The sequence below is a fragment of the Podarcis bocagei genome (genome assembly GCF_964188305.1).
Source record: "Podarcis bocagei genome assembly, chromosome: 9".
In the NCBI taxonomy this organism is placed as follows: domain Eukaryota; kingdom Metazoa; phylum Chordata; class Lepidosauria; order Squamata; family Lacertidae; genus Podarcis; species Podarcis bocagei.
Window position 1 is genome coordinate 24453974 of NC_138134.1, and position 13592 is coordinate 24467565.

The 13592-nt window shown below is 42.4% G+C and overlaps 1 protein-coding gene across 6 annotated transcripts in view; it reads right to left on the bottom strand.

Annotated features, from left to right (window-relative positions):
• Positions 1 to 13018, bottom strand: part of EXOC1 (exocyst complex component 1) — a 29415-nt gene extending 16397 nt beyond the window's left edge. For 2 of the 6 annotated variants that reach the window (XM_081208782.1, XM_081208780.1), the window contains exons 1-10: positions 12856 to 13018; positions 9095 to 9228; positions 7676 to 7806; positions 6460 to 6619; positions 5774 to 5794; positions 4477 to 4664; positions 3520 to 3747; positions 2300 to 2432; positions 2041 to 2150; positions 895 to 948 (exon numbers count right to left, since the gene is read on the bottom strand). In XM_081208782.1, the coding sequence (XP_081064908.1) occupies positions 895 to 948; positions 2041 to 2150; positions 2300 to 2432; positions 3520 to 3747; positions 4477 to 4664; positions 5774 to 5794; positions 6460 to 6619; positions 7676 to 7806; positions 9095 to 9218 (1149 nt within the window). In that variant the 5' untranslated portion in view covers positions 9219 to 9228; positions 12856 to 13018. The remainder of the gene's footprint in view (positions 1 to 894; positions 949 to 2040; positions 2151 to 2299; positions 2433 to 3519; positions 3748 to 4476; positions 4665 to 5773; positions 5795 to 6459; positions 6620 to 7675; positions 7807 to 9094; positions 9229 to 12855) is intronic. The other 4 variants (XM_081208785.1, XM_081208784.1, XM_081208781.1 and 1 more) reach the window with 3 other exon arrangements.
• Positions 13019 to 13592: the final 574 nt, after the last annotated feature.

Here is a 13592-nt window from a genome sequence, read left to right on the forward strand (position 1 = left end):
TGTTAACAAAATGCTAAATATGATCAGCCCCAACTTTCACATGTATACTTCACAGGTACCAGGAAAACCAGGTATCCTATATACTAATTGCAAACTCATTCTCTTAATGTGGATCCTTCTGTATGCCAAATGGCATTATCCACGCACAAGAGGGAGATATCAGCAGGTGTGGGGGAACCCCAAGGTTCCAGAAGTACTCAAATCTTTGGAAAAAATCGTGCCAGAGGCTGGGGGTGGGGAATGGGAAGAGACTCAAAACAGCCCAAAGAAGACTGACCGGGGTCAGTGGGCATGGAATACTGACTGACTGCAGAGGTTGGGAGGGTGGTTAGGGGACAGAAAGCCTTGGGGAAGGGGGAAGAGTGTGGCATATCCTTAAAAAAGCATGGCTGGCAGGCAATTCTAAGCAGGAGCACTCCAAACTGCAATATTTTGCAGCAGGTCCTGCTTGTTCTCTACTGAGGACAATAATGTGATATTCAGGAATGACTTCACTACAATTTAATTTCTAGTAGTGAATTGTGATCGTCATATGAAGAGTGGTATAAAAAATTAATAAATAACAGAAAGTAAATAAAACCAGCAGTTTCCATTCGTCTTCCCTGCTACCACCCACCCACCTGTGCAAATCACGTTGACACAGCTCTAACCCAGTCTATGTTGATTCAACATCTTTGTGCCTAAGTTGTGCATCTTTTACAAAGCGCATTTTACAATACGTAGGAAGCTTTGGTGTCGAGGTAATCCTCAGAAGGACTTGTTTCCTCAAGTCACAGAAGCCATATTTTCTATTTTGCAGAGGCAACACTGCAGGACATACATTAGGCTTAGCAAGCTTTTTAAAAGACGACTCAGTAAAATTAAAACAGGTTGATTCAAACTCTCTGTACTCACAGGAACTGAAAGATAGTAGGACCTGTTAATGAGACCCTTCTCCAGCTCTATAAACTATGTGGAGATAAAATGCAGGGATGTAAACACTGTATTGAATAGAGATGCCCACACAACCCATTCCTAACATTAAGCTGTGCATGTGACAACTTAAAAGCTTCAAAAACAAAGGTGGTACAGAAGTTAGACCAAATATTAATTTGTAAGTGCCATACAAAGAAAATATATAAACATCTCAATCTGGATAAAAGTTTGGTCTCTTAACAGTGACCAATTCCCTGGGGAAGCTTAGCTCACAAGGAAGGCACTGTATTCCTAAAACAATAGGCAGAAATCAAAAATATATTGGCTCTAAAAACATGCTCCATTTTTGCATATTGTAACTAAAATCCAAAAACAGGCCTATCCCAGCCTCCACTCAATCTTTTGTAAAGCCATCTAATCTCCTGGCCATCTCCATCTCCTAGCAGTGAAGACATGGAAAAGCAATGCTCATATCCTATTTCTTGCACTGCAGAGAACCAAGTAGCATCAGTTCACCAGAATATTTGTGCACTGGAGCCGTAGTACTGAGATGCCAGTGTTTAGTTAATTTTCCACATAAAGGGTATACATACCCTCCAACATTTCTCCAATGAAGATAGGGACATCCTATTCCATCATCATCATCTTACTGTCTATACCCCGGCCCATCTAACTGGGTTGGCCCAGCCACTCTGGACGGCTTGCAACACATATAAAAACACACTAAAACATTAAACATTTTAAAAACTTCCCTACACAGAGCTGCCTCCAGATGGCTCGGAGGTCGGATAACTCCATACCCTCCAACATTTCTCCAATGAAAATAGGGACATCCTAAGGAAAAGCGGGACATTCTGGGATCAAATCAGAAACCAGGACGGCTTCTGTAAATCTGAGGTTGTCCCTGGAAAATAGAGACACTTGGAGGGTCTGGGATATAGCCAATGGCTGGCTCATTGCACTAAGTTTTCTTTGCCACTGATCATTAAGGGAGCAAAGTGATGCAAAGCAGTCAGATGGCTTAAGGGAAGCCTTCAGTGAAATACAGAATCTACTGAAGTCTCTGAAAACTGAATCGAACATTCATCTTCAAAATATTTACAGTTTGGAAAAGAGTCAAGGTACCTGCTGAACAAATACGTTGTTGAGATGGCTGGCCAGTCTCCGCGCAAACTGCTCTCGCAAATCGCTAAAGCGCTGCTGCTGCTGCTTCACAGCATGGAGCATCTCATGCCCTATCATCAGAAGAGGAAACCGAAACAAATTACTGCTTCAGTAAGGGAAGTTTCAGAAAGGAGAAAAGGACTGGGGGAAACCAGAAGACCTCAGCTGCAGAAAGACAATGGTAAGGGGAGAGGGGGGTCCTAATTAGAAAAACACTTACCTGGCTGAAGAGTTACACTCATACACTGTAAGAGTGCATCTGCCGCATTAGTGCAGGCCTCAATGCCCCGGGAAGATGAGAGATCTCCTTCCTGGAGGGCTTTGATGTGACCTTTTGCCAAATCCATATGGTTCTGCAAGAACAAACGTTTACACTGGGAGGGCAAGCGCAAAACTTTAAAGCCTTATTTATCTTTCACAGCCTACAGAAAAGAGCTCAGATTATTATTTTGCATATTCCATACAAGCACCACTAACCTAATTTCCACCCACCATAATAGCCTTGGGCATGGATTTGCATGATAGTGTTTTTATCAATTTCTACCACTGCTGCTAACTGAACTCCCCACACAGATCGCTAAGTTGACTTAAGCACACAAATACATTGGAACCAAAAGTAAATTGCACCGAGACAGAAAGCCCATTTCGCAAGGTGAAGTGCCGCCGCAGGCAATGGAAGTGCAAGAGGTGGCACTCTGTTTGCCTTAGCATGACTTGAGAAGCAGGCCTACGGGAGCTGCCATTGAAGTATAGCTATGGGTTCAATTCAGTACACTGGTCATGATCTTTAAAACTAAACGGCTTGAGACTAGGTTACCAGTAGGGCGATCTTATCCCACATGCATTTTAAGATCTTTGAAGAGACCCTGTCCTATGTTCTGCCAGCATCTGAAATGCTTTCAATAGGAACACAAGAAAGAGCCAGGTGGCTTCATAGTTCCTTCCAAGGGAGACCAATCTCTTTGCTATCCCTATGCAAAGAAGTGAAGGTCTTCCTGAGCCTTTAGCCTGGCTGAGGCCATTTTAACTGGGCTCCTGGTTGTTTTTTTAACACCTATCAGCCGCTAGTTTAAAACTAACAAATCAATTTTTAATCTGTTTGTAGAGTTTTAAATCTGTTGTTATTTTTATTACACACACACACACTTTTGCGGTTATCTTTTTTGTGCGCTTCATTGCAAAAAAGGCAGAGAAGAAATTTAATAAATAAATATGAAGAATAGTCAAAAAGTGTACTGGGCATGCCAAAGTCCCTGGATGCACTTAAAGTAGCTCACTGAAACTAAAGCTATGCAGCTGAACAGCTAAACGTGTTTTATCGGCATTAAATATAATGGCAGTGTGACAACTACTTTTTAATCTATTGTAATTCACTCAAATTTCGGTTTGGGTTGACTGTGTCTTTGAACAAATAAATACGTAAGTATGTCACATGCTTACAACAAGGAACTCTATCTCTGAAAGTAATTTCAGGTTGTTAGTGTTGCTAAGATGAATTAGATGGTTGCTTTCCGAAATCTGGTCCATTTGTTCTTTCACGCTCTGCAGCATTTCCTCATAACTGCTCAGCTTCACTTCAATTTGGTCCACCTCCTTCAGCGCCTCATCCAGCAGCTTCATCAAGATGTTCACTTGTTTCTCAGAGGCCATGATCGAGTGGATGTTTGCCTGCAAAAGAAATAATATCCATTACCCATCTTCCATCGTATTTCAAGAGTTGGTAGTCACTAAACACAGCTGATTAAAAAAACAACCATAACTCTCTCAGAATTATTACACCAGCATTCATGTGCACCAACCTGGAGCCCTCTAGAAGTAAGTAAGCAAGCAAGCAAGTAAGTAATGCTATTACTAAGTCCATCTGACTGGGCAGCCCCAGCCACTCTGGGCTGCTTCCAACAAATATAAAAGCAACCGTTATCATCCCTGAACATTGGCCATGCTGGCTAGAGCTGATGGGAGTGCAAGTCTAAAATATCTAAAGGGCATTAAGTTGAGGACGGCTGCCACAAACCCTGGTAAGTAACAATGGTAGAAGAAACTTTGGCCCACAGCCCTAATTAGGCCCACCAGGCTTCCGTATTTGGCCTCCTGGCTGTTTTGTCCAAGCCATTCATCACCTGATGTGAGGCATGGACAGGTAAAGGTGTAGATTCAAGCAGCCCCAAATTCAAGGCATGGCTGCAAAGGAGGAATATTGGTGGTCCCTCCAATTGTTGCTGGGCTACAGCTCCCATCGTTCCTGATTACTGGTTATGCTGGAGTCCAGAACATCTGCAGAGGACCACAATGGCTGGCCTGAGCCTAAGTCCAAACCAAAGCGTATTCTGCATAAGCTGAGAACCTTTCCATTATCTCTTGCTAAGCACACTGCCATATTTCAAAATAAATCATTACCCCATCGAGCACTTGCAGTTCTCTGGACAACTTATCTGCAAAGGCCTCTGCATTGGAGATGGCATATTCACAGCCTTCCATCATTATTTCGATGTCCTGCTCTTCTCTTGCATTTAACTCTTGGTATTCATCCACCACCTCTTCATCTCCTCCAGCCACATTCTGATTCTCACCGCTTGGAACCGATTCTTGAGAGAGCAGAAAAAGATTGCGTTCATGAAAAATGGATACAAGGCTACCGTCTTAACCTAGGTGGATCAAAATCTTTTTGGATGACTGACAAGACCACAATGCCAAAGAAAGTGGAAGAGAGCTGTCCATACAATATAAGCATCATGAGTTTTCTTCAAATGGTAAGTTAGGAAACACTATTATTTACCAAGTCCTTTTCAATATAGAAAAGAGGCTAGTGTCATTTAATGTTTGACATTCTGCTCTAATTCGTTCAGGCTCCCTTTGATATAGAATGTGATGACTGGAATTTATTGAATGGTGACGGCTTTGACTACATTGAAGACCTACTCCTGAAACCTTACCTGGGTAGGTAATTTTTGCCCCTGTCAGGATCTTACCTAGGTTTTAAGGCGGCATAGGCAAACTCAGCCCTCCAGATGTTTTGGGACTACAACTCCCATCATCCCTAGTTAACAGGACCAGTGGTCAGGGATTATGGGAGTTGTAGTCCCAAAACATTTGGAGGGCCGAGTTTACCTATGCCTGTTTTAAGGCAGCAGACAAGCAAACCTTTGCTATGGCAAACAAAAACTGACTCTTTTCCAGTGTCCATCTCTATTACTTCTGCCCCACCTTTAAGAAGTCACATAAAAACATTTTATCTTTGGAGTACTAAGGTTTGATCTCTTTCCCCTTACCTGCCATTTTCTGCCCTTGCTTTTTAAATGGGTGCTTGCTTTACAAAAATAAAAGTACTGATTCTCCCTCCATAGTCAGCTGAATACAATCTATGACCTCTGTCCAATACAGTTCAATTTCAGCACAGCATTACCAGGTAATTAAATAACTAACATCGTTTGCATTGCATTGCGAAACAATACTTTCATGACATTTCTTCACATTTGGAGATGTTTCAGCTGCTCCTTGCAGCATTAAGGCTTCAAAGAGTTATAAAATTAAAAACTCTTGAATAGTATTTCCACCTGCATTTTCAGTACATTCCTGAGTGACCTGAAGAATGTGTTTTGCTTAACAAGATGGGCCATAGGCAATTTAAAAAAGCAAAAAGCAACTGAATTAGTCACACAGAAGAAGAAAAACAGAAAGAAAAGGTGTTACGCACCTTCTGCGACTTTAGGTAGTTCTGGAGAATTAGAAAGGATTTGAAAAGCAGAGGAAAGGAAGCAAAGAATATTAGCTAAGCAGTGAACGAACACAGAATTTTTCAGAAACGGCAATAAATCGTCAGAGAGTCAAAGCTTTGAAATTTAAGTAGACTACAAAGCAGATTTCTTCATATACATGCAACATCTGGTAGACCACGTGATTTCTTATTAAGCTTTTAAACATACAAGCATGCAGGCTGTGTAATTAACAGTTACCTTAATACTCTAAACTTGTATTCAGTTGCTTTTCTCAGAATGGACAGGTTAGACCTGCCAAGCAGGACACATTAAAATTGATCTGATAACAATTTAAACTTAGCTTTAGCAACTAATAAGTTACATAGGCTCTTCAAGTGTGATGTACAGGAGTCCAAAAGCCCAAGACTACAGAATGTCCCTGGCAAAATATGCCTCAATCCTACATTCACCAAGCTAATTAATTTCAAAAGAACTTCCAGGAAAGTGAACCATGTCCTAATTTAGGTCAAAGACATATGAAGCCAATAAAAGCCTTAGTTACTGTTAGTATATGCATGAATGAGGGCAATACAAACAACATGATTTTCTACAACTTTTGAAGTATGATGAAATTAATATTTTAACTAGAATACAGCATTATGAAAGACTCGACTAAAGTTTTTACCTTCTAGAAGCTGAGAACTAACATTTATGAAGTCGATCTTCTTTCTAATATACCGCTGATTGAGTTTCCAAATGCATGAAATGAAAGTGTTCTTTTCTGCTATACTGCTAGCAACCCATTTGTACACTTTTTCAAAATGCAGGTCAAACTCGGGATTTTCCTGAAAAACAGGGACAAAACAGATGGGAAAAAATCATAATAGTACATTCCCAACATAATGTTTTAGATTCCAAGGGCAGATCTAAGTATTTAACACACATTCAAATGTGCATGGATTCTCCTAAAGAATCCTGTGAACTGTAATTCTGTGAACTACAATTCCCAGCATTATTTTGAGAAAATGAGGTGCTTTAAAGGTGCGTTGAATATGCTTTAAAAGAATGGCGTGGATCTATTAAAAACTTCAGCAGGCAGAAGCATTCCATCAGGTATATTCATGGGATGCTGCCACTAACGGAAGCAGAGGTGGGGACTTTCATCACTATAAAATTCCCTCTTGAAAATCTGCTGTAGAGGGCAGGGAAGCCTCTGGAGCAGCATGAGAGGTGGTGCAGGGGGCAAAGGGGAAAGAGAGATAAGTAAAAAATGCAACCCATCCTGTACTCCAACAGGAGCCTCTGCGGGATCCAAAAGCCCTTCTGTTTGCAGAGGGCTGTTTAGGATCCAAGCCAATGCATTTTCAAACAACACAATGTTCTTTGGGCTGCTTTACCGTACGACAGTAGCATGTCAGATGCTCACACACAACACAAAAACAACATGATCCTAACTCAAAAAGAAATGAAGGCTTACTACTTCTGTAGGAAACTAATAAAAATGCTTTTGAATTTGTAGATAGTGGTTTATAAGCACGTCAGTATCCAGAATAAAGGTCCAAAGCGATGCTTGGTTTGATTTTAAAAGTCTATAGCAGAGAAAATTCTTGTGCAGTGCATGAAAGAAACAGACAACCATCCCTCTGCACATTGCACCTTCTCTCCAAAGGAAATTCTCTTCTACAGAAGTCAGATGTTCAAGCTGCTTCTTTATACACTTACTCAAAAGTAAGTCTGAGCCTTCAAAGAGTTGCTCGTAAGTGTGCATATGAGGGCAACCTTGGTTTCCAAGTCCACTGAAGTTAGCAACATGCCAAAGGCATGGCAATATGTCACAAATGAAAGTTGCATTTACTGCCCATGCACAGTGAAGATTTCAAGCCTTTATAATGAAGACATACTTTGATGGCATCCTTGGCATCAACGACAGCAAGATCTCGAAGCACCCACGCAGTCTGCCTCTTGTAGAAATCTCCCTTGTCAGATTTTTTCACCTTTACCACGTTTACCTGCACCGGGCGTTCGGTTGTCACTGTGGAGTATAATAAATAGCTGATCACCACAAGACCCAAGCACCAATGTAAGATGGACAATGCCCATTTTCCCACAGCCACAAGTAAGAAATCCTAAAGCAGATATCCTGCCCCCACATTTACTTTATATGAAAATGCAAACCTAAGAGATATTCAGAACGCAGAAGGCAGCCAGGCCCTCTCAAATGTGGAAGCAGACATAGCCAGCAGCTGCTAAGCAGGAAGGAAACATTTTGCTGTTTGCAGATATTAAAAGCAATTACCATATTTACTCAAGTCTAATGTGCCATGAAATCTAATGCACACCCTATTTTCGCAATGTAATTTGGTCAAAAAAGGTGAGCATTAGATTCAAGTAAACACGGTATAAAAATCAGTGCAAGCCACTGATCTCATGCAGACGGCCCCTTAGGAAGCCTCTTTATGGCAAACAGGACTCAAAACATTGCAGCACCTAAAATGTTAGTGCTGGTGCACAGAACACTTTATATCTTCTTTTTCAGAGGAACATACATGTTAGTCCAATGCAACAAAACACAAGAAGTCTTGTGGCACCCCCAGAGACTCACAAATTTATTGTAGCATAAGCTTTCATGGACTCAAACATACTTGATCATCCCGGGTATAGGGTGGTATATAAATTCAATAAATGATAATAATAAATAATAATAATTGATCAAATGCATGAAGTGAAATCTGAGTTGACAGCTATATAAAGTAGAAAATGGCGAAGTGTGGGTTGAATGGAAATGAGATACAAAATCACAGTCAGGATCCTTTGAATTTACATATATGTGAAACAGGCACATCTTTTACAGTAGCAGGTTGATGACAATTTACTCAGCACTGCCAATATTATTGTATTAGCACTTGTATTGTGGCAGGGAGCCATTCACAAGACAGTGTTGGCACATAGATCCTGGCATTGGTAAGCTAATTAACATTTCTAGCATCCTTTGCTACCCCTCCGTAGGATAAGTCAAGGCTAAGTGAGACTTAGGAATCCCAAGTCCACTGCAAAATAACCAGTCAGCTGACAATGTTTTCCAGCTGAGAACACAAAACTGCTTGCCTGACATGCTTGACAAGAATCCCTTCTACAGTAGGGAGTTCCCTTCAGACATAACCTATCAATTGAAGTTAAGTGCTGAAATGCTATACTTAAATCATAGAAACACCTTTTGGAGGAAATATAGGTGAAATTGTACAATTTGATAGTAAATAAAGTACTGTATCAGCTTTTAGCAATGAGCTTAATTAGGAGTTAGAAAAAATGTTTGCCCATACCTGTGGCACACAAAAAGCAGTTTCTCTTCTTTTTTCCTGCTTTGCAAACATTAACAATACTTAGTAAACGTTCATCATTTGGAGTGAAAATATCCCTCTGTAAGGCGTGCTTGATTGCAGTCATTTTCTCTGAGCTGTAAGATATAGGCAATAATAATAACATTTAAGTACTTTTCTGAATAGATTAACTCAGCCACCACCTACTGGACCCAGGAACTGAGGGTGTCTGGCACCCGCAAACTCATACCAATATAATAGGAGAACAGTGTATTTGATCCTGTGCATTGGTTGATGCAGGACTTTGAAGTGGGGTAGGGACGTGGCTACAATCAACTTACAAACAAAACTACATTTTAGCTTGTGCACGAACATCCTTAACAGGCCAAGTGTAGCACTGTATGCTGGGCTCACAAACACACAAGTGTATGTTGAAAACATTTTTCTTTAAAATCAGATAAGCTGCCTGTGGTAGAAATCACATCCCAACTCACTTGGAAGAGCAACCACGAATGAGTCAACAGCTGCAGAATCACAAGTGAACATTTGCTACACCTAAACAAAAAACAGGCTGAGCAAGATTTAAGTGTTTAAAATACCAAAGTAGCTGAAGACAACATGCTGCTTCCACTAGCTTAACTACACAAATGACAAATTAAAAAAGTTAAACAATGGTGGTACAGTGGTGCCTCGCAAGACGAAATTAATTCGTTCCGCGAGTTTTGTCGCCTTGCGATTTTTTTCGTCTTGCGAAGCACCGTGTCGGAAAAGTTTTGGGAAAGCTTCAAAAATCACCAAAGTCTTCAAAAACCTCAAAAAAGGCTACCACACCGTGTTCTATGAGTTGCTCCTCGAAGTCAAGTCGCAACTGTATTAACGGTTTTAAGAAAAAGGAAACAAACTTGCAAGACGTTTCCGTCTTGCGAAGCAAGCCCATAGGGAAAATCGTCTTGCGAAGCAACTCAAAACACCAAAAACCCTTTCGTCTAGCGAGGCATTCGTCTTGCGAGGTACCACTGTACGTTTCAGCTGCAAGCATTTGTGGACTTGACAATACTTTGAAACAAACAGTACAGATTATCACTTAACTACAGTGTTTCTCAAACTTGTGTTTCCAGCTGTTGTTGGACTACAACCCCCATCACCCCTAGCTAGCAGGACCAGTGATCAGGGATGATGGGAATTGTAGTCAACAACAGCTGGAGACCCAAGTTTGAGGAACACAGAAAGAGCCACATTGTTTGTTCTCTTTATAGGCAGCAAGAACCTGTTCCATCTTGGCTTGGTGAGCACAAATTGCGTAAGCGGGTGGCGCTGTGGGTTAAACCACAGAGCCTAGGGCTTGCCAATCAGAAGGTCGGCGGTTCAAATCCCTGCGACAGGGTGAGCTCCCGTTGCTCGGTCCCTGCTGCTGCCAACCTAACAGCTCAAAAGCACGTCAAAGTGCAAGTAGATAAATAAGTACCACTCCAGTGGGAAGGTAAACGGCGTTTTCGTGTACTGCTCCGGTTTGCCAGAAGCAGCTTAGTCATGTTGGTCACATGACCCAGAAGCTGTACGCCAGCTCCCTTGGCCAATAAAGCAAGATGAGCGCTGCAACTCCAGAGTTGGCCACGACTGGACCTAATGGTCAGGGGTCCCTTTACCTTTATACACATCCACTCAGAATAGGACTTACTACTAGGTAAGCACATGAAGAATTATGGCACCCTAAAGCTCTGGAAAAAGGGACTCTTCCAGGTAAGTCATTTAACTACCCACATAGAGTTTGGCCTAACTCAAGATGCCCCTCTGAGGGGACTGACCCTGAATGGCATTAAGGCAACAGAAGCTCTCTCGGTTTGCTCACAGCTGACCAACCATGATTTATATTCCCATTTAAAAAATAAAATAAACTTCTTGTTCGATTTCAGTTTATAATTCTTGCCTGCTCATTGGGGTTTGGTGGGGAAGGGATAGGGTCGACACATGTCCTGTATACCATATTACCGTATCATTCCGTATTTCTGTCAAATGCTATGACCGGTATTGATATATAGTTTTATCCTGGGCAGCCAAGCACAGATAGGTTTACAAATTCATGTGCAAGTGGGTGCACGTGTGACAAATTCCAGAGGGACCATTCCGTGAGGCTGCAAGTGATCTGTTATGTCATGTCATTGCTTTGAAGCCTACCAGAGAAGAATGGCAGATGAAGTTGATGGACTATGCTGAGATGGCTAAAATGACAGGAAGAATCAGAAATCAGGAAGTCCAAAATTTTAGTAAGGAATGGGGGGAAATTATATCTTATCTTAAAGACCATTGTAAACAGTTAAAATAATTAGTAGGATTGAAATATCACTTGTAGGTTAAGGGTGAATTCTGGACACAATGGAGATGGAAAAAATTTGGATCATAATAAAAGATACGGGAGGAAATGGTTGATAATAATAGGACCCACAAAGGGGAGGATGGAAGTTTCTTGGAATCTTGTGGGGGGTTTTTTTTAATGCTTTACTGAGCTTAAAAAGAAGTAACAAAAAAGGGTTATCCAAAAGAAAGAAAAGAAAATGGTAATATTTGTTACATCACATCACAATAGGTTCTTCTTGAGCTTCTAGCAACTTCCCGCCACCCCATCAAGTATCTACCACTTAGTCTATGTCAGCTGTCAGTAAACTTTTTCAGCAGGGGGCTGGTCCACTGTCCCTCAGACCTTGTGGAGGGCTGGACTATATTTTTTTTGGGGGGGGGGGAATGAACAAATTCCTATACCTCACAAATAACCCAGAGATGTGTTTTAAATAAAAGGGTACATTCTACTCATGTAAAAACACAGGGCAGGCCCCACAAATAACCCAGAGATGCATTTTAAATAAAAGGAAACATTCTACTCTGGTTTCCGAACTGTCCACGGGCCGGATCCGGCCCCCAGGCCTTAGTTTGCCTACCCATGGTCTAGGTAAAGGTAAAGGGACCCCTGACCATTAGGTCCAGTCATGGCCGACTCTGGGGTTGCGCTGCCCATCTCGCTTTATTGGCCAAGGGAGCTGGCGTACAGCTTCCAGGTCATGTGGCCAGCATGACTAAGCCGCTTCTGGCAAACCAGAGCAGCGCACGGAAACACAGTTTACCTTCCCGCTGGAGCGGTACCTATTTATCTACTTGCACTTTGACGTGCTTTCGAACTGCTAGGTTGGCAGGAGCAGGGACCGAGCAACGGGAGCTCACCCTGTCGCGGGGATTCGAACCGCCAACCTTCTGATCGGCAAGTCCTGGGCTCTGTGGTTTAACCCACAGCGCCACCCGCGTCCCTACCGAAGTGATAGACTAAGTCCTTGGAATATTGTTTTTAACAATTTATGTTTATCTCTGTGAAATTTTAATTTAAAAAACCAAATAAATAATTTTATTTTTTTTAAAAAAAGGATTGCTTTGAAGCCACTTCAGCACCAGTCCAAACAAACAAACAAACCTCGCCCCCCAACCGCCCCTCCCTCCCCCCCCCCGTATTTTGCCAAAACAAAGGTGGTCGCACTAGGATGGGGCCGCCTGGAGAGGGAAGTCAAGGCAGGCGAGAGCGGCTTCCCGGTGAGGGACTTGGAACCCCCTTCCGAAGAAGAGGGGCGCTTCGACAGCAGGCCTATTGGGCGGGTAGTGAGTAAAGGGCGTGAGACGAAGGGGCCACGGCGAGCAGCACCGGAGGGGCGGGTGGGGGGACCTGCCCGTGGAGCCCCCACGACCACCCTATATGCACCGCCATGCAGAGAGACCCCTCTTACCCCGCAGCCTGGGCTGGGGAGAAAAGCCCTTTCCCGAAGCTGCTCCTCTAAAGCCGCCGGCCGCTGTCAGGCTCCGAGGAAACGCTGCTGCTGCCGCTTCCCTCCCTCCCCACTCGCCTTTCCCACTCCTGTCACCGAAAAGAACCGGAAGTACACGGAGTAAGGACCGTAACACGTGACGGAGGAGCGTCCTCCGCCGCCGCCGAGATCAGTGGGGAGTGTGATAACCATAGATGTAGAAAAATAAAGAGTGACACGGGGGGTACCATTCTGAGCAGCTGTATTTCCTTTTCTTCCTCCTTTCAGTGTTTCAGGACTTGCGCGCTGATGATAACTTCGAATGAAAGCAGGCTTAGAAAAAGAGCAAATTGAATGATATTTGGAATCCATTCTTACAAATACTGTAACAGGTTGAGATCTCGTGAAGTACAGTAACAACTTTGTAAAGTATACAGTTTTTGGTTTTTTCCTCTCCCCCCTTTATTTTCCCTTCTACATGGGTTACGTTTGTCTTTCTCTTTTTCTCTCTTTTATTTACGTTTTACCATGTTTAGTGCACATATAATTAGGTACTTTTGCGGGGGGATATATAACAAGCGTACACACAAGAAGAAACTAAGTGACTGAATACAGTATATGCTATACTTGAAAGCGAAAAGAAAAGAAAAAAGGCATTTGCCCCGGGATTGTTTGGGGATCCCAATCGCACTTAGAACAAAAGGCTAAACACCCCCCCC